The sequence below is a fragment of the Epinephelus fuscoguttatus genome, linkage group LG18, assembly GCF_011397635.1.
Source record: "Epinephelus fuscoguttatus linkage group LG18, E.fuscoguttatus.final_Chr_v1".
Lineage (NCBI taxonomy): Eukaryota > Metazoa > Chordata > Actinopteri > Perciformes > Serranidae > Epinephelus > Epinephelus fuscoguttatus.
The window spans coordinates 11,692,990-11,716,462 of record NC_064769.1 but is presented as its reverse complement, the minus strand read 5'-3'; the positions used below and the strand labels follow the sequence as shown (position 1 = coordinate 11,716,462).

The window sequence follows — 23,473 nt, the reverse complement described above, 5'->3', positions numbered from 1 at the left end:
TTTGGGCTGTTTATATCCAGATATCAATCAGGTCTAATGGCATTCTCAACATTACCAGCCCACCGGCTTATTGTTCCTAGCTGGAAATCCCCCTGCCCTCCATCTCATTCAAGCTGGATTCATGAAATAATAATGTCAAATGTCAAACTACAGAGAGTCAAATGCACAGTCAATGACCCCTTAACAATGTTTGTGTAACAAATGTTGAAAGTACGGTTTCTCGTTTGTCATGAATCCATTTAAGGCAGTGCTTTCCCTCCAGTTTTCTCTTTTTTTTTTCCACTTCCAGCTCACTCATGTCCTGCCTTTGAGCTCCCAGTAGATGGCAGCCTCTATGTAAGACAGCAGATACTAAGGAGGAGGCTGTCCTGTCCTCAAATGCACTGTAGTGATGCATTCACAGTATCCATGTCAGCCAATGAACATTGACGTTCAGTTTCTGATTACTGGTCTTGATTCAGCCATAGTTATAATCAAGATAAATCAAAACAACTCAGTCAATGACATAAAAAAGCACACTGACTGATAATGTACAGAGAAATTAAAAAAAAAGCATTTGAGTGAGAGGGACCAGAGTGAAATGGTCTCAATGTGGCAACACTGCAGCAGAAATTAATGAGGTTTTCTTTTAGCCTGACACACAACTTACATTTTAGATCTGAAAAACTGGATGAAATACAACAAATGTTGCAAAAGAAATCTGATGCTACTTAACTGTAGAAAACACAGTGTAAGCAGCAATTCAGGGTTCAGGCCCTCTCTCGGCCAGCAGATGGAAGCAGCTCAATTGCCAAAAATCGAAGCCACAAGCAGCAGCAAACAGGGTTTCAGCTTCACTAGGCTGAGCAAAGTCACTTCAGTTTAGTTCTGTCTAACGACAACTACACACTTGTCTCGCTATTACAGTGTATGCAGCATTTCACTAACAGCATACTCCAAATCTTGCCATTTGCCCCATCTCTAATTGGAACTGGATGAAACTTGGTCTGTTCGTTCAGAGGTTAATTCCAGTTGTGTCCACTGAGTTTAATCAGGATCTCTCATAGAAACTTGAGTTATGACCTTTTTCCCACTCAGCCCTGCCCTTGACAAGTTTTTTTCAATAATGGCGGCCATGTTTTTTGACCAGTGTTGCTCATTTATGAGAGAAATGTGTATCTCTGTCTCACAAGGCCGTAAACCTATTTTGGTTTTGATTGAGTCAAAATTAAGAAAATCTATTCATATTACTATTTTACATGCTATGCAAATTAGCAAATTAGCTGTCCAAGAGCCTTCTTTGCAGAGCACATTGAGATGTAGATATGTTTCAAATTTTAAGTCAATCAGACTCACATAGGCTCAAAGCTTTAACTTTTTCGACTCTCAATTATGGCGCCACCATCTGGTCTATTCCCTTCACATCTGATGTGAAGCATTAGGACATCATTTTCAGTTATGGTGCCAAGTTTCATGTCTCTAGCTTATTCTAGGTCTCAGTAATTTGAGCAAAGACATTGTATAGCATATAATGCTAACTAGGCCACGCCCACATTCACCAATCATTATCACACTCAAAATGGTTTGGTACACCAAACCAAAACACGTACTGAAGCTATCTACCAAGATTTATGATGACTGGAGAGAGATTTAATGAGTTATGGCCAATTTACTCCTAAGTCCCGCCTTTTGCGAAGACTTCCTCATTGATGGCGGCCATGTTTTTTGCTCAGTTATGATAGAAATATGTCTCTCAGTCCCATAAGCCAGGAAATTTAATGACTGAGTCAAAGTTAAGAAGTGTTTTTACTGTTTTTTTTACATTAAGCAAATTTGCAAAACATCCATCATGGTGGACTTATATGGTCCAGGAGGCTTTTTTGTAGACCACATTGAGCTGTTTATATGTGCCAAGAGGTGCTGACTTTTTAAAATAGCATTTCTGGGCATTAATTATAGCGCCACCATGTTTTGTCTAATATTTCTTGGGGAGCACTTGCACATCATTTCCAGTTATTGGGCCAAGTTCCATAATTCTAGCTCGTTCCAGCTCATGGCAGCTTCAGCCGCGGCATAAGACAACAATAAATAAATAAACCTTACATGTACCCTGAGGTCAGTATCATAATCACTGGCTGGATGCTTAATTTTTTCTTACATGAGCATCCCAGCCGTCCAACTCTATTATTTCTTACACTATGCCCACATAAGCTCCTGGCAGTTTACTACATGCAACGGTGATTATCATTTTAATTACAGAGGTGCTTATTATAATCCTACTGGATCTGCCTGTTAGCATGCTTGTTAAGGTATTGCTTACACTATTCCACACCTGAGCACCTGCTCTCCCACTGACATGTTATCTAGAATGACCTTTAAAGCCAATGAAACAACACCAAACAACAGACTGTTTGCACTGGCAGCTATTGACTTTTTTCATGAAAACATTTTATTGCTCAAGAGTATGTATGCATACAACTGTGTGTACATTAAGAGACATGAAGAGTTAATGAGAAAATATAGAATGAAAGCATTATTACAACATCCAACATGTTGTCACAGCCAAGGATTCACACACTATTTATCTCTGCCTGTGAGTGAACTGGGAGATGATCATGCAAAACTGAGACTGAGATTTTCTCATTTGCTAAACTGATAATTCATGGGTTTTACCTTTGTATTTATCAGCGCTAATAGCTAAGGATGTGTTGGAATGTTATCTCTTAAAACAAATGGATTTTTGTATGATGAAAAACTCCCCCTTTCTTGATAGACTGCCAATCTTTCTAACTATGGTGTTCTGTGTAAGCCAAGGCCACTGACTTAACGTTACAGGGTAACTTTGGTATTTTTCAACCTGGACCCAATTTTCCAGTGTTTTTGTGTCTAAATGAGTAATGGAGACAAGAATTTTTGAGATTGGTCCAGTCATGAGCAATACTGCTGCAGCCTGCAGTAAAATCCTTTTTGCTTCACCAGAAATAGCTCAGAAATTGCTATTGACAACCCTACCAGACTCCATTTAAATAAACTGCAATTCTATTGTTGCAAAATACACTTCATTCAAAGTCAACACAAACAGAATTAAACTCACAAATACCCTCTTGGTTCATCTTTCCACTGTTCGTTTCTGGTTAAACAAAAGGAGTTTGTTGTCAGACATGTAGAATAATAATCTGATCCTATTGGTGGCAAAAATAACCACTTTTTGTGAGCGTAAATTGACAGTGCCCAATTGCCCCAAGTGATGGCATTGCAGCCGGTTTTGCTGCAGTCAGGGTCTTGCTCATACTCAATCAATTTCATAAACCATTCCTCTCATTAGTCATTTAAACACAAAACATGGGAATACAGGGTCCAGGTTGAAAAAAACAAAAAAAACAAACAGTTACTCTTTAAATAGCATTACTGCATCTATGACTTAATCTCTCTCTCAATGTAGTATGTCATCTCCTGCTATTAACATAATAGTGTAATGTGTTCTGAACAAACACTGGCATTTACTAGTGAAATAAAAAAATATTCAACCACAATTTAACACTACTCTATACCTATTAAACTTGTCATTTTTTCACCCAAACTCAAAATTAGTCAAGAGTTTAACGGAGATCTCAATTACAGCAATAAACATTAAAAACTTAACAGGCCAGTGTAAGAAGAATTTTAATTCCTTTGGTGTCTGCAAACAATGTGCATCTTAACAACATTAAAAGATGTAGTACACCTATGAGACTGAAAACAAAATAACATTATAGTTTCAAACATGTTAAGTGGGTTAAAAATACTACAAGTACCAAATTCACAGTAAGTAGCGTGAGTTATGGGAACACTGAGGCACAAATTACAGAATTCACAGGACGATGAACCCAGTTCAACAGAGAGGGATGGTTAGCTGATGAAAAAAGACTAAGAATCAAAGACAAACTGGTAACACATGTATGCATTGCAAGACAAGTACAGGGTAACCTAATCAGTCAAATCATCCCATAAGCAGGTTGCTGGGACATCGACAAATAATAGTAAGAAAAGGGAAACAACTACATTTTAAAAAATCCACCTTGTGAACATCACTCACTCAGAATGTTGTGGAAACACCATATCAATACAATTCAACAAACATCATCAAAACTATCTCACCAAATAAAATTATTTCACGGTTTCTGGAATTAGTAAGCTAAGCGGACTGCTCGAACTGAACACCTGTGTGCACTCCCTCCTTTTTCAATCTGTGTGTTTAAGCTCTACAGTATCTGCATGTTAAGGCACTTGGAAAGAATATGATTGTACTGTGTGTGAGTATATTATGTACATCTGTTACGCTTGTGTGCCTGTAAATCACACTCCTTCCAAAATTAACATGTGCTTAACCTTACAGATCTAAAAATGGAGTCAGATTTGCTGTTCTTGAAGCCGAAACTGAAAGTCCCGTCATCAACATATTCTCTTATTCACTCGCACTAGCTGAGAGAGGAATATTAAAACGCATAGCAGTACAGTCATCTACAAAAAAAAATGCTTTTCCGATTATGAGGTGGCCATGATAACCTAGTTACTGATTCCAGATCAGTATTTTGGCTTTGAGGGCTGATGACTTTGACCCAGAGGAAATGGGCCGGGCCTCTAATCTCTGGCACCTGATCTAAAGCGAGACGTGGACCAAGATTAGCCTGGCAGGAATCCATCCAAGACCACTGAGGACAGTGCAAAAATGTGTTGGAAAAAAATGCTTCTTTTCCTTGTGCTTCTCCAAAAGCATCCTACTCTTAGAATGATAAAAATGAACGCGTCCCAAAAATTAAACAAGGAAAAACAACCTCTGGAGAATTTGGAGTTTTCCCTTAAAATATAACCATGAAACACTTACTACAAAATTGAATTTATCAAGGAGGTTACGTGTACAACTACCAATGCTACATTTCAATTAAAAGGATAAAAGATGAATAAGAATATTCACAGTCAAACATCATTTAGTGAGTTGTGGGGTTCAGTCTTCCAAATGACAAACACCTTGCACACACCGTATATCACAAAATCACATCCTCGATCACTGGTCCCACACTAATACAACACTCCACATGTTAAGAGAATGACTCGATTTCACGCAACCGCCGATGGTCCCTCTGCTTCACAAGCAGTCTGGAGGCTGACACCTAGAGTTAAGGCAGGCTTGCAATGTCCCGCTTTGGAGGGGGTCCTTCTGGCTTGCAGGGAGAGCCATTGGCTTTGTCCTCAAAGATCAAGACTCTGTGGAGAGAGCATTAAATAGCAGTGTGTTAAAATGTAAATTAGGAAGACAGGCGGCAGTAAAAGATAGTAAACAAGAAAAGTATAAACACCACAAGCAGGATGTGTAAGTGAGAAGGGATAATCGGATCCTGCGGGATACAGAGAGCAACACTTAAAGTCAGGGTATGAGCTACAGCTGAGCGGTAAGTGAAAGGAAAGGAATGAAGGGACCACAAAGGGGAGTTAGGGGAATAGTGGTTTAGACTGTAAACAGCAGAGTCAACGATCTGACAGGAGCTATTCAGAGCGAATGCCTGTCTTTAATTTCCTTTTTTGGAAAACTCTGCAAAGCTCCGCTAAGCTCATAAGGAGCAATGATCCTGGCGATGAAACCGGCACTCAGCAACTCAAACTGTGGCACATCTCTCTGGCAACCGCTCACATTCCCCTGTTTCTTGACACTTCTGATATCTGCTGCTCACAGCTGCAGGAATTAGGCATTTTCACGAAAATGACGTTATCCACTTATGTAGGTCAGCAAAAATGATTGAGCTCACGTCCATATATTGTATGAAAGGGTTCCTTCAACTCAAAGCAAGTTAGAATTAAGACTTTTTATGACTTTTGGAATAAAATTGAAGACCAGTATCAAATAAAACATAAAATAATAATCAAGTGGGCGTGATATCGAAACAGACTTGTCATATTAGGTAGGACCATTTTTTAACCATTGAACTCTTTAGCAGAAATGGTGTTGACTTGTTACTGTTCACTAGCACTCGGTAAATACAATAAAACATTGTGGTGGTTGTGTTGTTAATGTGCTAACTGGCTAACTAATGTCTAAAACCTGTCCTGTTGGTCCTCTGGTTTCCGTTGTTTAATGACAAATACAGATTAGTTATTTCCTCTCACGCGGGTGCAGAATGTAAATGCTGGTTGGCTGAGACACAGGCAATGTAAGATGTAGCAACAGCCTTTGTTGCCACTAATTGTTTGATGTTGGTTTGTGTGGTGTGTGTGGGCCTTTACAGTCATCAGTCATCTACTACTGATTAAATGAAATATCCAATAACAAGTCAAATGGCCTGTTTTGTAAATAAATCTTTCACTGCACAGTCAGGACTAACTTGTTGTGACTGCCTCCATTAAAATGAATAATATTTAAGGATGATTTCAGCATATTGCCATGTTAGGCTAATCTGCTCTATATAGACAGAAGAGCTTAAAGTGACTAGCAGACTTAATCTTGTTAATGTGTACAAACCATAGACTGTACAGTGCAACACACAATATATACTCATTTAATCTGTACAAAGATGGAAACATACACGTTTGCACAGTGATATTAAGTGAGTAGGTAGAACTCCTGTGATTATCTTAATTTCATGTAAAAAGTGGAATTAAGTTCTGTGCAAACCGTAAAAACAACAGCTTTGCAGTCAAGATCCCTCACAGCTGTTGCTGCTTGTTAACCAATCACTAGTATAAAATATGAAATCTGTTCGGCCCATCTGCCATTCAAAATCTTGTTTAAACAAATGAGACTGACTGTGCATCCTTGCGCACTTGTGTACTGCACAAACTGGGCCCGATGCGGGGAGCCTGACCTCAATCATTTTCCTCTAATTGTAACTACATCAATTGTTGTCGTGCCAAATGCTTTGAATAACACTATTCTGGAGCTCATTGTATCCCCAACCTCTCCCTCCCCTCTCCTCTCTCGAGAGACAAAAACAGCGGCACACAAGAGAGGCGTTGTAGACCTTTGCAGTTATCAGAGAGTGGGGAGCTGCAGTTGGAAAGGGCGCGATACTCTGTGTAGGTAGATAAACCTTCATCCTGTGACCAGTGTTTCCTTCTATAATCATAACGAGAAATATGTACATACATATTACATGTGCTACAAAATGTTAGTGGCCAGCAAAAGCTAATGATCTGTTCAAACATACCATTCTCCTGGTGAATTTAATTACTAATGTCAGATTTTTCTGGAGTATTAAGAATATCTTACTAGAATGCCACCATGAGGACAAGTGAGGTCGGGTTGAATGAGGTATTTATAAACAGCGGCTGGGGGATTATGGGATACACTTTTGAAAAATGGTTGAGGGCAAAGGAGGAAAAGTTATGCGTTTTCTCTGCTTGGTGTTTTTGGGATTATGAGGATTTGTCTACTGAAGGGTCCAGCCAGCTTAGTCCAGCAGAGCTGACATGCAGCAGCCAATACACTCTTTCTCCTGCAGTCTGACCCACTGCAAGGCTGCTTTAAGGGGCTTACACTGCCGACACTAACCCCTTTCAAAACAGCAGGAAATATGCCACCTTATCCACCAGGGTCTATTGAAAAAATTGCCCATTTAAGGGGAAATAATTTCTATTGAAAGAAGATGAATTCTGTTGACAGTTTCTGTGTTTAAGTCGGTCCCACGTGACTGTCCGTGGTTAATCAGCCTATAATCAGTTACCTAAGCACATGATCCCAGCTCAGGATAAGGATGGGTTGCCTATGGATAGGCTTCATAGATAGGTTTTGGTGCCATGGAGATTAACGACTAATGCAGCATGTGGGTAATGACATCATTGCTAGTCATCCCAGAACCTGATGGATGAAACAATTGGCTGACACAGCATACGATTCATATCCTCCCTCTCAGACATGGGAGCACACATGCCATGAGCCAGCAGGTGATTCATAGACACAGCTAACTGTAAAAACAGGTGAAGGGTCTTGTCACACACACACACACGCACAGAGGTTTACTTACAGTTTGAGCACAGCTGAACGCTTGCCCAGCATCATCTTGACAAAGTCCCTGTAGTTGATAGTGTTGCTGCTGCTGCCGCCCGTCACCTCGACAATCATCTTTTTCAACTCCAAATGGGTCTTGGGCACCCCAAGCTTCTCCATCATCCGCTTCAGACCCATCAAATCTGAGAGAAAGTACATTTGACAATTAGATTCATGCTTAAGAGAGAGAATATGGATTATTTTTATGCATTTGTCAGAGTGTAAGTCTGTATTTCTCACAAAAATAAGTATTTAAGCAACTGGAAGAAACAAGTTAAGGGTCACTCCAACAGTTAAACACATGTTCAGGATACTCATGACAAGCACCACTACTGAGCCTGTTAAAACAGCTGTATAATGTCTTATGCTGCACTGGAGGGAGTTTTACAAAGTCTGAAAAGACAACCCTGATGAGTTATGTCAGTTTGGGACCTATACATTTTAACAGAAAGCCTTCGTTACATATGGTGTAGGGTTTGCAAGATTGGAGCATTTTAGAGGCAAATAGATACTTATGTAAGATGATTTGAGTTACATTATGAGAAAGCCAGGATCCGGTGTGTTCGGAGCTTCACCCATACTAGGGACTGAAAGTCACAGTATCTCAGGTGCTTTTGATTCATCGCAACTAAATTGCTAGAAAATATTCAGGGTTTAACATTAAGAATTTACAGATTGCCTGAGGCAAGTAAAATATTTGCCATGTTGGGCTAGTAAATCTAGGAACTCACTTGCCCGATCAGGCAAGTGGTAAAAAAGATTCAAACACATTGGTCCTCATTTATCAAGATAGCACAGATCCTTGCGCAAAAATCATCTTATGATAGGGTTTGTGTGTGATTCATAAAATCACCAGTGATGTCCAGCCTTCAGTCAGAGTGGAGCCAGGCAGATTCTAGCTGTGATATAGAGCACTTGTCCACATGGCAGCTATACATTTTAAGTGATTAATATGTGGCTGCAAATAAATAGATGTCAGTCAGAATATGGTCTAATCCAAATTCTCCAACTCAGCCAGATTTATAATGCATGCTGACTCAAACTTGTATACATGAGTTGAGACCTGACATGAGAGTTGATCGTGGCCTCTGCTTACATCCACACTGATAAATGCTGAGCTTTGCATTAAACTGACTGTGTGCCCAGTTTTCTGTCATAGGTGTGTTTCATAAATGAGGGCCATTGTTTATATTTGGAGATCATGATGGAGGTAGCTAAAGAGTGAGACATCTTGCTTCCTTCTCATCTCTTTGACAGTTGCACATGTGCAGTACCAATTTGTATTTGTTATTTGATAACTGCTAATAAAAAAATAATATTGTCCACCTTGCTTCTATTCTCCTATCCTATCCTAATTAACTTAATTTCAAATGATGGAGTTTCCAACATCCTTCAATGTAGACCTTTGTATAATTAGGAAATATAGCTAGCAAAATAGGACTCTACAGTTACACTAGCAGATCTGTGAGGCTATACTTAGGCATAGTGTTGCTTTAAGCTAAATGCTAATGACATGATGCTAACATGCTCGCAATGACAATACCAGCATGCTGATCTTTGGCAAGTATAGTGTCTTTACTGCTGTCTCTCTAACTGATACTTCTGTACTGATACTGGCTATTTTGATTGCTTAAGTGTGTTCACACTGAGAAGTTTGGCAAAATGCAGCACACTATGAGTACCCAGATGGGGCACTGGTAAGAAACACAAAGTTGAGCGTGGAACGTTGGACACTTCTCAACCTCAATGGCTGCCATGTTACCTACGTAGCAGAAGGGGCGCGACCAAAAACATGGAGCATTGTACAAATGTAAGTTGAGTTAAACATGTATGGGGCATCGGTGGCTTAGTGGTAGAGCAGGCGCCCCATGTACAAGGCTGTTGCTGCGGCGACCCGGGTTCGAGTCCAGCCTGTGGCCCTTTGCTGCATGTCTCTCTCTCTCTCTCTCTCTCTCTCTCTCTCTCTCTCCCTCCCTCCTTCCCTCCCCTTCACGCTTCACTGTCATGTCAATTAAAGGCAAAAAATGCCCTAAAAAAATATCTTAGCGTTAAACATGTATTTTTAACTACCACTGTACTGTTGTCTCATAGAAGCCATCAGTTTGCTTATTGGGTTGATTCTGCAATAATTTGGTACCACAATCGTTAATGCAAATGCTAACGTTAGCTTCTTAGCTAGCTAACAGCGACACATTTTATCATCAGGCATTGATGTTACATGTGTTGTGATGTAAGCAGGGCATAAAATTAACACCCGCCAAGCACCAATGGCGGGTAAAAAATGAGTTTGGCACGTAAAACAAAAACACACACCCGCCAGTGGCTGATGGAAAATTTTGAATTGCATGTGGGATTTTTATGTGCTTCGACCATTTCTGCCAGCTGTGTCAGACTATTTTGACCCTTGCAGCTTATTGTACGTGTGCCGGGAACGCATGACGTCAGCAACTGGAGCAAGATGTGGCGACACATTCCTGCCGTGAAGCCTCCGCCAGAAAAGAGGAAAAACGAAGATGAACATGTTGGACTTGGACAAGAAGAACAGACAGTTAAACGGAGTACAAATGTCGCATGGCATTTTATTGAAAAATGGAAACTAGACGAGGCTGGCCAGCCGCGGTCATGGCTGACCTACGACCCCCACACCAACACGATGAGAAACACAGAGGACAGGGTTGGATTTTCCTAAAGTTGGATTTTCATACTAAAAACGTAAGGTAATTATTTTTAGTCAAACAAGGCATGATTTTTTTATTTGGCTGGTGAAAAATATGTTTGGCTGGTAAATTTTTGGAGGTCACTAGCCAATGGCAGATGAGGTAAAAAGTTAATTTTACGCCCTGGATGTAAGTTATATTTGGTGTTTTTGCATGTTTGGTTGCAATTTACCGAGCAGACGAAGAAAAGGTGTCAAATCTTGTGACTGTCATTTCCAGTAAGTGCACAACAGCCATCTTTGATTTAGGACAACACTGCCCTGTCAAAATTTGCGCACTACACGAGTAATTGCATAATGTACGCAGTGTACTATATCTAAGTGTACTAATGGAAGTATTTGATTGAAAACACAGCACATGTTCACGTATTAGCATGTGTGTTTATGGCATGCTAACATTTAGAAATGAACACTAAACACAATATTACTATATGGTATTTGGTTCTACAACAACAAAACATTGAACACAAAAAGTTCAGACATCGACAAAGTCCTTAAAATGTATACTCTGGACAGCATCTGTATTTTCATGTCATTGCAATCCATTCAGTAGTTGCTGAAATATACCAGATAAGACCATAGTGGTGGAACAAGCAACTGACATTGCCATCTGCTTTTTAAATCTACTGACGTGGACAAAAAAAACCAAACAAGCTGACATAAAGGACAATTAGCAGCTTCTTTCAGGACCTGCAGACAGACACCAGATCTGCTGTCTGACTCTCACACCACAGTTCGTCTCACATCTGCTCAAGAACTAAAGACCTTTCACACTGGTGTACAGTATGGTTTCACTTTACATACAGGACACAAACATGACACATGAGCCCGTTCGAGCCCCGCACTCACACTGGTCAGACAATACACACAGTATTAATTACTGCTCCCTCATGTCGACACTGACATGGGTCAGCTCACAGTTGTTATCCGGGGTGCAGTTGGTGTGTTAGTGCGACTATTACTCACCAATCTCTCCTTGGTCATTCAGGTCAAACTCTGCGTACTTATCTGCAAAACAAACACACGTGAGAGATCATTAATAACAGCTCACACTAGGGTTACACACAATAGTCGACTATCAAAACCATGAGTCAACACTGTGCATCATTGTAGATGAATTATTCATCTGTGGTTTTAGCATGGTGCATTAATAAAGCAGGTGCAATGCATCTACAGCAGATACGCAGCTGGGGGCGCTGTGGGGAAAAATATGATACATCTCCTGTGATTTATCAACTAGTTGACTTCTTTTTGGGAGTGGTCGATGACCACTAAAATGCAGCAGTCATGAATGTCCTAGCTCACACACCACATCCCGTATATATTTTAACAAACTCCCATCCCCAGCTGGCATCTTACATGTCAGCAAAACTGTTAACACACATGTCTGGTGAGCTCACCGTCTTACACTGTGCTGACAGCTGACCTGGCAGAAGCACAGACAAAAACAGCTGATAATGACAGGTGTGCTTTTGTGTGTGTGTTAAACGTGTCTGTCAGTGGAAAGCAGGCGAGGAAAGGGCAGCTGAGTGGGCTTGACGTGCAAGACGGATTAGAGCGAGGGGGTCAGGAAGTTAAAAGAGAACTTAAAGTTCAAACTCAGCAATCAGGAAAGAAAACAAAGAGGCCTGGGCTGAACGATGTGAGGCTCAGATAAGAGTTTTTCCTCACAGTCACTCACTAAAATAAATCTGGTCCTTCTAGCCTCAAAATATGCAGACAAACCACTGATACTGGCTGAACATATAACATCTATTATCTATTTAGCTACATAGTTATTGAAGCTGTCTCATACCTTTTGCATACCAAACTCAAGACATTTTCACAAACACTGGACTTCCCAAAACAGAGTACCTTTTTATTAACAAAGAGCAATGTACATGCAGTCATTCAAGTTGAAGGAATAGTTTGATAATTTGGAAAAATATGCTTATTCTCTTTCTTACTGAGAATTGGATGAGAGGATCAATACCACTCTCATATCTGCTTGTTAAGTATTAGGTTGGAGCCAGGAGGCAGTTAGCTTAGCTTGGCATAAAGACTAGAAGCAGGGGGCAACCATGGATGTATTAAGACACCTGGATACAGCAATGGTGACGGGCTCCATTCAGTTCTATCAAAGATGCTTAGTGGCGCATGAAGCCAAAATCGCTCTATGACCGCAGTATGAAATTACCCGGACAATCAGCGCTGCTTCCACATCATTGGGCCTGTAGAGCAGGTACACTAGAGACTTATGGCTGCTGAGCATGGCTGAGTGCGGCCAAGTGGCTCCGCTAACTTGAATGCGGATTAAATCATTTAATCTTGCGGCTCTTTTAGACTTTCTAAATGTTACTGAATCAAATGGATTAAATAATGATAGTGGAAGGAGTTGTTTCGTAGGGGTTGTGACGCTCAAAAAATGTATCCACTGATTTATAGATGTTTCTTTCCCAATGTAAGGCCACTATGAAAATTGGCCTCAAAGCCAAGAACACTTCCTGGGGGCAACAGCTAGACTGGTTGTGTCTGATGGTTGAAAAAATAACCCACAGATACAATAGTGTACGAGATCTTCTCATCTAACTCTTTGAAAGAAACTGAATGGGTGTATTTCCTGAATATCAAAGCATTCCTTTAACCACAAATACATTATTTATCACAGAAGACTTGAGTTATTCTATAACGGTACTTTAACGGTACTTTGTACTTTTGACTCTGTAAGTGGATTTGATATAATGTTGAACTATTAAACTCCAACTCAATTAAAAATCCTATTTTCCTTTTAGAGGACGACTCTGGTGTATTACTTTGTCATGTGTTTGCAGTCCATTCATGTTCTTATCCGTAGATACTATTTGACAAATAGTTTGTCTGCAGTTATCAGACCCTTAAATTTAATGCTTTGTAAGACCTCTTTAAAATTATTTTAAACCAAATTTAACACTATTAATTGGACAAATCATCTTTTTCCTCTTCAAGAATCACGGGTAATTATTAGGGCTGTCCCAAATACCATTTTTTAACATTCGGACCTTCGGCAGAATTTGTAACAACTATTCGAATATTCGTTCCCGGGAGACTGGGGGGGCGGTGGCAGCGGACTCCGGGGTTTTTTTTGGACCTAACTGTATTGCGGAGTTTTGCACAGCGGTGACCGGATCTTTGCTCTCAAACCACAAAAAAATGTGATGGCACAACAGTCTCCTTCAGTACATTATTCTATGCTTTCTTTTGATTTTCACATTGGCTAGTCATCCTGTTTAATTTGTCTTCTGATTAAATCGGAACTGTTGAAACAAGTTGTAGGAAGCCTCTGCAAGTAATTGGTTGCTGGCAGACACTCTGTGCTGCAATAAAATGGTTAATCAGCAGTGCTGTGCACTGTAGAGCCAATGCGCTGCTGGTTCTGCCGGCCTGAATAGAATATAATGTCTATAGCCTTACTGTTGTGTACAGCCTTTACAGACTGAGCTGAGTAGTGATGCGTGGGTCGACCCGTAACCCGTGGGACCCGCAAATGGACCTGCGGGTCGGGCAGCAGTGATCATCTGTTAAATCGGTCTGTAAATGATATTTTGACATTAATAGCTATTACTGTCATGGCATCTGAAGGTACTGATGCGTTGAGCAGGTGACAGCCCGTGGCCGTTTTCAAAACACACTTGTGTCACGCATTCCAAAAGAAACTTGTTGAAACTTTAAACAGTAATTTATTGTACAAAACGGGGGAAACAAACGTTGACAAAAACAGTTCCATAATTCATATTAAATTCAAAAGATAACGAAAAAACAGCTACAAGTTAGAGGGAATAGTGATAAAATGGTAAAACTTGGCATTGATCCACAGCCTCAGACGGATGCGCTCAAGCGTGCCTTGCGCACAAGCTCCGTTGGTAGGCTATACTATATTTTCACATTTTTAATAATGCAATTTAAAAGTTTTGATTTTTATTGATAACCTACATTTACCAACAACAAAAAGACTACATTTAGCACAAAAAAAAGAGTAAATTAAAAAACCAATATCGAATACCAAATTTTCATAATAAATACCTACCCATAAAAACGAATATTCGAATATCTGAATATTTGGGTACAGCCCTAGTAATTATTAAGGTATGAATAAGGTTCCATTCAGAGGTAAGTATTATGTAGGAATATGGTAATCAGATTGAGCTAGGTTAATCTACATCTTCCCAAAAGGTAAGTGCAAGTATAAAGTAAAAAGACAGTTAGGTTCAGTGGTTTCAAGGTTTGTAACATCAGAAATGTGAACTATCACGCAGAAGAGCTTGATTCATTTTGACAAAAATACATGGATAATGGACATTAGATAAAAATGTTTTTTGGCAATTAAGACCTCACAAATTCAAATGTAAGAATATTCAATTACTTTTAGGGTCTAAACTGATGATTCAAATTCTGATTCAACCTTTGGGCAGTCCTGGTAAATATTAACGCCTGCATTGTCGTTCACATATAAAAGCTCATTATGAACATCCTACTGAAGCGGCTGCTGCTATGAAAAAAAAAAAGCAGACTTTTCCCGCTTCTTTCTAAATTTCACCATTCTCTTTTGTTCTGAAGACCACTTTAGTCAGATTACACTCTGCTATTTCTGTCTCACACTGGAAGCTCTGTGTGGGAGTGTGCTTGGGGGGTTGAGAGAGAGGACTGTGTTAACTGTGTGAACCCGGGGGAAAAGGAAGGGGACAATGCTAACCCTGTTCATAAACTCTGAGGAGGGGGCCTCCACACACACACACACACACACACACACACACAGAGCAGTTCTTGAGTGGGACACTTGTCGTAGAGCAGCCTGTTGATCATCTGCAGCCACAAAAAATGTCTCTACTGAACAAAACTCGTCTTCAGTGTATCCTCCTGACCTACATTCCTTTAGTAACGGATGTGACACAGTAACAGTGCCATCAAATAACCAGCCATTTTCTTCTTTAACTTAGCTGTTTTTTTGGTCACTCACAGAGAGGTTTGTGGTTTAAGCTCAGTTTAACTTGAGCTTTTGGCAGCTATCATTTGAAGGAACCTTTCCATTGTGAAAACAAACCTTACTGATAAAACAGTGGAAACAGATAATGACTGCCCTTTGGGCAACAGATAAAGAATTTCCTCACTCTTTTAACAGACCCTGACCCTACGGACAGATAAAAGCTTCAGTGCAGACTTGTATTCATCCTAATAACAACTTGATTTCTATGCCCCAAACCTATTTGAAGCATTTTCTCTTTAAGATGTGGGAATATGCAAACAATGTAAAACTTAGATATGAACAGGTTTTTGGATAAGTGCAAATACTGCAGTGCTGACCTGTTCGAGAAAGTGGCTGAAGGAATGAAAGAGGGAGGCTGTGTTTGCAAAGTCCAACAAGTCTGCCACCAGTAGGAAACTTTAAATTAATAACCTGGATATACACAAAGAAGCAAAATGGCACAAGCATCTCCAGCCATATTTTGATGTGATAAACATGTTAGGACAAATTAATGGGAGTATGCACGGTAGGGGTGTAAATCACTACTTTCATCACAATACAATACTGTATTGATTCTTTGGACAACTGTACAATATTTACTGATATCAAAAGTCTGCCACGATACAGTTTCAATTAAATTCAATTAAGGGGCCTGAGTATGAGACATTAGACAATATCAGTAAATATCCTCATTGTCTTTTACTTGGCTGCTTGCCATTGTCTGCCTGGCACTAGGCCACTTGCATTGCTTGAATGTTTAGGGAGCAGGCAAGCTTGGAGGAATATGGTGACAAAGGCCATGGGAATTTCAAAATAAAGCTACATGTTAAAGACTAGACGTATCAATGTTTTCACTTTGCATTGATGTTGATCATTGAATTGATATATTGATCCAGTTCGATGTATTGTTACACCCCTAAATGGGAAATAGAACTATTGGTGAAATATTCATTTTCGTTAGCCACATAAACAGCTTCGTTGTCACTGTCTTTTTCAGAGTAAAGGCAAGAACGGAAATATTTTGCGCATGTAAACACAGACACTGATCGCAGTAAACAGCCATTGATGATAACAGCCCAGCTTCAAACCAACTCTTTAGTGAAATAAGTGTCCATAATTATGGTGATTATCAGACTAACTTCAGACTGGTGTCTGAGCTGCAGAGCAGTGGTAACTTCTTCCCCAAACATCAGGATGGTTTTTTTGTCTCTACATTTATCAACTTGTACAAGTGCAACATTCTCCGCCTTTGTGACGTGCTGCTCTGACTTAGTCTCGCCACCAGACAATCAGAGATCTCCGCTTTCTGATAGTCTGGAGACGTTTCTAAAGTGTGTTTAACACACCGCAGAAAACAGACGGCAACAAAGCAACATTTTTGAAAAGGACACGCCCTCCCGGAAATGTGCGCTTCCCCTTTTCTTGTTCACAAGCAAACACACAGAGAGCTTGAAAATGGATGCGGAGAGATTTAACTCCGTTTTATCAAATGTGTGCTCAGTCCACAAGATTGTGGAAATGAAGGACTTACAGTGACTTTGTTTACAACTTTTAACGCAGTCGGACTATGTTTACGAGCACAAGAGTTCAGCGAGCCACCGAAGGACCGCCCTGCAGATTTACTATTGGTTCTGCAATGTAGGGAGTTTTTTTAAACTCTGAAATTGTATCCGCCCATCAGGGAGAAAAACATCAGTCTTTAGTTGAGCAAAACGTCTAAAGACTGACTTGTGAGTCTAGCTCTGACTAAATACTGCAAAGTGAACATATGCTGCTGAGCTGAAGGCAACATGGCTACAAAGCCACCAATTGCCCACAGTTTCAAAATTACATACATCAATTCCAGCAGCGCACTAGGTGAAGAAATAGAACAAAGTAAAGATATCAGATGGTTAAACAACTGGTGCAAAGACAGTATCTTCACAAAGTACGGGAATGATTAGAGGGAATGTAAAGCACACTCAGGGTGAGATGGTTAGCGGTATTCTCATTTTGGTATTTGTTGTATACACAGGGTAATACTGGTTCTCAGGTTTTTTCTTGTTATTTTTTTTAAATAAATCAAATCAAATCACCCCCCCCCCCGCAAAAAAAAAACCCCCTGAATTTTCAAGATTAAAGTATACATTTATATTTTTAAATTTTGATTTTGACATGAGATATACTATTTGTTTGCATCTTATTTCACCTGTTAGTAAACCACTGCAAACACAAAACTCAAAAAAAAGATAAGAGTTTTTTTTAGGATATTTAGTTAGTGTAATTTCCAGTTTGTTAAGTTGTACTAATATTGCCTGAATCCAGCTTCAATAAGCCTAATATTATCTTTCATAAAAATTTAATGACTGTTCTCCATATTTCAGATGAGGTGGGGCTCCTCCACGGTAAGAAGCTGCAGGAAACACTTATCTCAGTAAAATTATTGTATTACTGTGATAGTTTACAAAGTTATATAAAATCAGTCTTTAAATCATTCTTTTTTGATGGTTGATTTTGTGAGAAACACGTTGACAAGAATTGCTCATATAATAGCTAATCAAAATGACTAATTCAAAACAAGCAAGTCATGTTAAAGTAGGGCATGTTTGTGACTTTTTTTTTGGTCATGATGTGAGTGGTGGGTGGATAAAAGCACCGTGTGTGGATCTCAGCGTCACTGGGACAGTAACAGAAGGGAAACGATGATCCTCTCAGGACCTGGGTGTCAGGTCCCCTTTCTGTTTATATATTACTGCTCCATTTCCTCCAGCGAGCATAGATTGTAACTAGGACACTGGAGCATGTTTCACATTTCAAGACATATGCCCTCTATTCCCACAATCATCCTTATGTTATTCTGCATGGGAAATCACAGGGAAAAAAAGACTCAAGAGTACACTACATGCACTCTGAACACACATGTGATATTTGAGCAATAGGGAGGAGATCTTTGGCAAATCGTGCAATTTTGTTCCCGTGATTTTCTCCCAGTAACAGTGATTTTTTCTATTCTCAGGAGCTATGAGTTTACCCAGCAAAGTTCGGAATATTGTAACAACAAGCAGAGGAACGCCCCAGCACATTCCTCCAAGGCCACTGAGGACTTGGCCTCGCAAACCTCTTAGAAAATATCTGCAGTCTGTCTTTCCCACAGAGAAAAACAAAATGCTAAAGACCCATGTGTGTGGAGACTGCCAACAAATAAACAAATACCGAGGCTCAGACAAAAGCCAGGAAAAAAGGAACACACCCTCAGAAAGACAGCTGAATACTTGCAGATACTGAAAACTACTGAGGGGAGGACTGGTTTGCTTACTTTTGAGACCCTCCAGTTTCTCAGGCAGGTCCTCTTCATCCCTGTATTTCTGGTCTTCCAGGTATTCCTAAGAAGGAGAGAAAGTGATAAACAAACTGAAGGTGATCAGAGAAAAACTGAAACCAATTACATCAGTTTGGAGCTGATTTTGAAACTTTGCTGAGAAAGTTCCAGCAGCGTTACACAACAGACATCAAAGAGGACAGAAGCCCACGCACAAATTAGAGCATTAACTACACTAATCTGATTGTGTTCTGTCAAAAGCATCAAAAACTTCCAACTTGAGAGTGATGACTCATACTCTTAAGATGTTCTGCCCCTGCATTGTCATTACTTATCACTGTGTTTATTAAGTGGAACACCTCGCAAGGGTGTTAAAGGAAAGAGCCTGAAGGGAGCTGTTCTAATGAAATTATAATGACGCAGTCTGCCATGTGGGAGTCAGCTTCAATCGACACGGAGAGAAGAGAGAAAGAGCAAGAAACAGAGAGTGAGGTTGTTCTCTGCATTGACCTCTATGTGTCTGTCAGGCTTGCAATTAAGGGTGAAGAGGATAAACACCACAACTGGATGTTTATCATTGGGGACGGCTGACTCAGACGTGCTGAATCACTACTGCAACCCCCACCCACTCAGGAATGTCCTCTCACAGTCACAGCGTATCTTGCAAGTATGCAAGTATAAAAAGCACCAGAAATACGAGTGTTATCACGACAAAGAATGTTTCACAATAAAGAGGTGAGAAACAGAGATAACTGTATCACCTCTTGCAGAAGGTTCAGATTTTCAGAGTATTTTAGGGCTGTAACTAACAAGTATGTTCATTATGACATTATCAGACAATTTCTTATTCATTGTTTAGTCAGTAATATGTCACATCATGACAGTTACTCAGAGCCCTGGCTGACGTCTTCAGCTTAAAATTCATACATTTTTTCCTATGGTCTAAGACATTCCACAAATTTTAGTAAAACATGAACAACTCTTTCCCAAAAACTAGAGTGCTATAACTCTACTTCATAGACAATGAATTGGGAAAGATGTTAGAATGACACAAGCCCTTTTACACAGAGATTGTGCTTTAGTGCCACTACGAAGTCCCTTATTTATGTCTCCTTTGCACTTTTACACAGAACCAAACAACAGCAGCATCATGCTGCTCCAGTGTGTGATTATAGACCGCATGACAGTATCGCTAAGGCAAAAGATGCATGATGGGCGTGACATGCAACACAACAGCGTCAGTCTCTAGTGTGACATATAGTATAACATTGGCAATGGTTTATAAACCATAACCATAACCTCCTGGACCTCATTGTTTTCCCAATTTGCGGACCTTTTCTGTCAATGTTTTTCTTTCTTGAGTTAGCTGCTAACTGCTATCAGCTTTTTTTTCTGAATTGCCTGCGGTGGGTTGCATGCATAACCTGTTGTTGAAACGTCAAACTCATGCCACCTATGATCCTGTCCTGCCTGCTGTCCCTTTTATACAGGAGTCATTTCAGTGCTGTTACTACCTCCGATGCCACCTTAAGGCAAGACAATTCTGTCTCCCATGCTATATTCTATTAAAAAATAGCAAGGCGGCATAACAGTGTGTAATTTCTGCCTTGAAGAGGCAGCGTAAAAGGAGCTACTGAGAGCACCCCTGAGGAAATGTTTTAGCTGTGTGTATGAATGAAATGCTCTTTAGTACACTAAAACTGTATGTGAGATTTTTAAGCATGTCCGAAACTAGGGCTGCAACTAACGATTATTTTCATTGTCGACTAATCTGTCAATTATTTCTTCGATTAGTCGACTAATCATTTTATCGAAAAATGTGTTAAAATGTTGAAAAATGTCGGTCTGTCTCTTCCAAACCCCAAAATAATGTCATCTAATGTCTTGTTTCATACTCACACCAAAGGGTTTTAGTTCACTGTCATGGGGGAGTGTGTAAAGCTGCCAATATTTGACCATAAGAAGCTGCAATAAGAGTATTTTGGGGTACTTTTACAGTACTTTTCTATGAAAAATTACTCAAACCGATTAGTCAACTACTAAAATAGTCACCGCAGCCCTATCCAAAACCTTAGTATGAAACCAATAGTACATGACTGCATACTATTTCTGGTGAAATATTACAGTACGTAAGCACTACCCCAGCACAAATATGCTATAATGCAATGCGGTAGAGGGCAACGTTCACAACGGTCCACACTTTATGCTTGATGATATCACAAGTTTGAGACTTCTGTGGTTTCTGGGTTTGTGTGTGAGAGAGAGAGAATCTCATGTTCACATACTGATTGGACTTTCTTAGGCCATGGAAACATGTTGAAATTCTTAATTTAGATGGTGTTCCCTTTTAAAGGAACAGTGTGTAATATTTAGGGGAATTTAGCAGTGAGGACTGTAGATTCCAACCAGCTGAAACTTCTCCGGGTTAGGATTCCTTCAGTGTGCACCGACATGGATTTTTTTTTTTCTCTTTTAAACAGAAGCCGAATTACCCGCAGGGATCTCTTCCTCTCCAAAAGGGACCAAATGATTAAAACACTGAATAAAGCATGTTGGTGAAGATTCTCAGTCATCCAGGTCATGATAATCTTAAGTGCTCACCTCCCATCCCATCTTCAGTTCAGAACTGAAGAAGCTTCTTGGATGGGAGATGAAATGTCTTCAAGACTTAAGACCATTTAAGCAGTTTCACATTAAAAATTTGGTGTTTTCCTGCCGCTTTCATATGGGCTCCCATATGGCGGCTGACACAAAAATACGAATGGCCCATCCACAGCCACTGTCTGTTTTGGGCTACTGTGGAAACATGGCAATTTCCGTAGACCAGGACCTCCTCCATGTGTAGAAATAAATGGCTCATTTTAAGGAAACAAAAACACAACAGTTCTTATCATCGGGTAATTGTATTATATTCCTGTTCTAATATATCTCCCTAAATCCTCCATACTGGACCTTTAAAATGTCATGAATTTGGGGCATTTTTACTTAAAAAAAACATTGACTGGTACCTTGTTTATAAGATGAGATTTTCATAGATGAATTCCCACCCTAGATAAATAACATTGCTGGGGTTAAAAGTTCATTCCCACAGCATCCACTTGTGCAAATGCACCCAAGTTATTATAATGTAATGGATGTCAGTGTATAAAAATCCAGGATTTAATCACTGTCCAACTGTTATTTCTAGCCGCTTTAGGAATTAAGGGCCATTTCTCTAATGAACAAATGAGGGATATCAAAAACTAGATAAATCTCCATGGAGGAACAGAGAGTGTTTTCAGCACTGTGCACAGAGATGTGACAGGAGCTCCGGGCTGCCCTCTTGCCGCGACCTGGTTTTCATGTGAGAGCCATGGCAAGCCAACGTAAAGGAGGTAAACAGAGATTATACAGACATCTAGTTAATCTGAGGGAGCTACTACTGAGTTATCTGCCCAGGCGAGGCCTAATGTGAGACAAAGAGCTCATTCAGGCACCTGTTTTCCCGTCGAAACACCAGGCAGAGGGGCCACAATACACGCTTCAAATGCGTTTTGCCATGGCCCAACAGATCGATGTGACCGGGTCGGGAGGGAAACACTCGTGTGTGACAGCATGCAGCCATTCAACAAGTGCCACGAGACTGCAGGGGGAAATCAATAAAACTCATCAACTGCATCGCTATGAGCAACCCCGATAAATACATGTGTGTGTGGCGTTTGGGCGGGATTCATTATCCACAGAAACGCATCAGAGTGGCCGCACGTTCACAAACAAGGCCAACGCCAAGTCAAGTGTGTGCGTGCTCGTTACATTCACATTCCCCTGGGGTGTCGTTAGTCACGCTGACGGCAAATAAAGCCAACATGCGTACCTTGTTTATTTCGTCCAATTTTGTCTTCTGCTGCTCCTTTAACAGTCCAAAGGCTTTCCCTCCTGAGAACAGAAAAGCACGTTAATTTAATAGCAAGCAGGTTAATACCGACACGAGCTTATGTTGGACGGTGGCCGGGGTCGGCCTGCTGATGCTCTATTGTAAAGACTCAAAGCTTTAGCTAGCGGCACACATATGACCGAGAAAATAGACAAAGCATTCCTCTGTGATTAAATTTATTACCTTGTACATTTGTAGGCATCCTGGAATTTATCTGTCGGGAATAAATCCACAAAATGACAAATATCCGAGCCGAGAGGCTGCCGCAACCGTCCACCGGGGCGATACTCCTGTTCTCCGTTACAGATTGGGCTCAGTGGGCCACTTGGTACCGGCGTCAAGACTGACGCAGTAAGAGTGGAGACTTCCGGTCAAGCTTTTCAAAATAAACGATTGACCCCTTTTTACATAACGGCTTTGATGTAGTAGCCTTTCTGTACATATTGAAGGAATGAAGTTGCTGTCGGTGCACTTACACGCAGTTTAAAAAAAACAATCTACAGAAAGACATAAAGAGACACAATAGCTTAAAACAGAGACAACAAATATGAACATATAATAAGGGCCCCAAA

At 40.2% G+C, this 23,473-nt stretch overlaps 1 protein-coding gene across 1 annotated transcript; it reads right to left on the bottom strand.

The window, feature by feature from the left end:
- Positions 1-2,405: 2,405 nt before the first annotated feature.
- aif1l (allograft inflammatory factor 1-like) lies at positions 2,406-23,238 on the bottom strand. Its single transcript, XM_049604344.1, has 6 exons — positions 23,085-23,238; positions 22,842-22,903; positions 18,986-19,052; positions 11,679-11,720; positions 7,974-8,139; positions 2,406-5,223 (listed from the first exon to the last, which is right to left on the bottom strand). The coding sequence occupies exons 1-6, from the start codon at positions 23,101-23,103 to the stop codon at positions 5,136-5,138; spliced, it is 444 nt and encodes a 147-aa protein (XP_049460301.1). The 5' UTR covers positions 23,104-23,238; the 3' UTR covers positions 2,406-5,135.
- Positions 23,239-23,473: the final 235 nt, after the last annotated feature.

Excerpts from the sequence above, each read along its gene's own strand:
- aif1l (XM_049604344.1), bottom strand. Across the intron at positions 11,721-18,985 it reads GAAACTGGAGGGTCTCAAAA|ATAAGTACGCAGAGTTTGAC; the intron begins GTAAGCAAACCA and ends TTTGTTTTGCAG. Across the intron at positions 8,140-11,678 it reads GAATGACCAAGGAGAGATTG|ATTTGATGGGTCTGAAGCGG; the intron begins GTGAGTAATAGT and ends ACTTTCTCTCAG.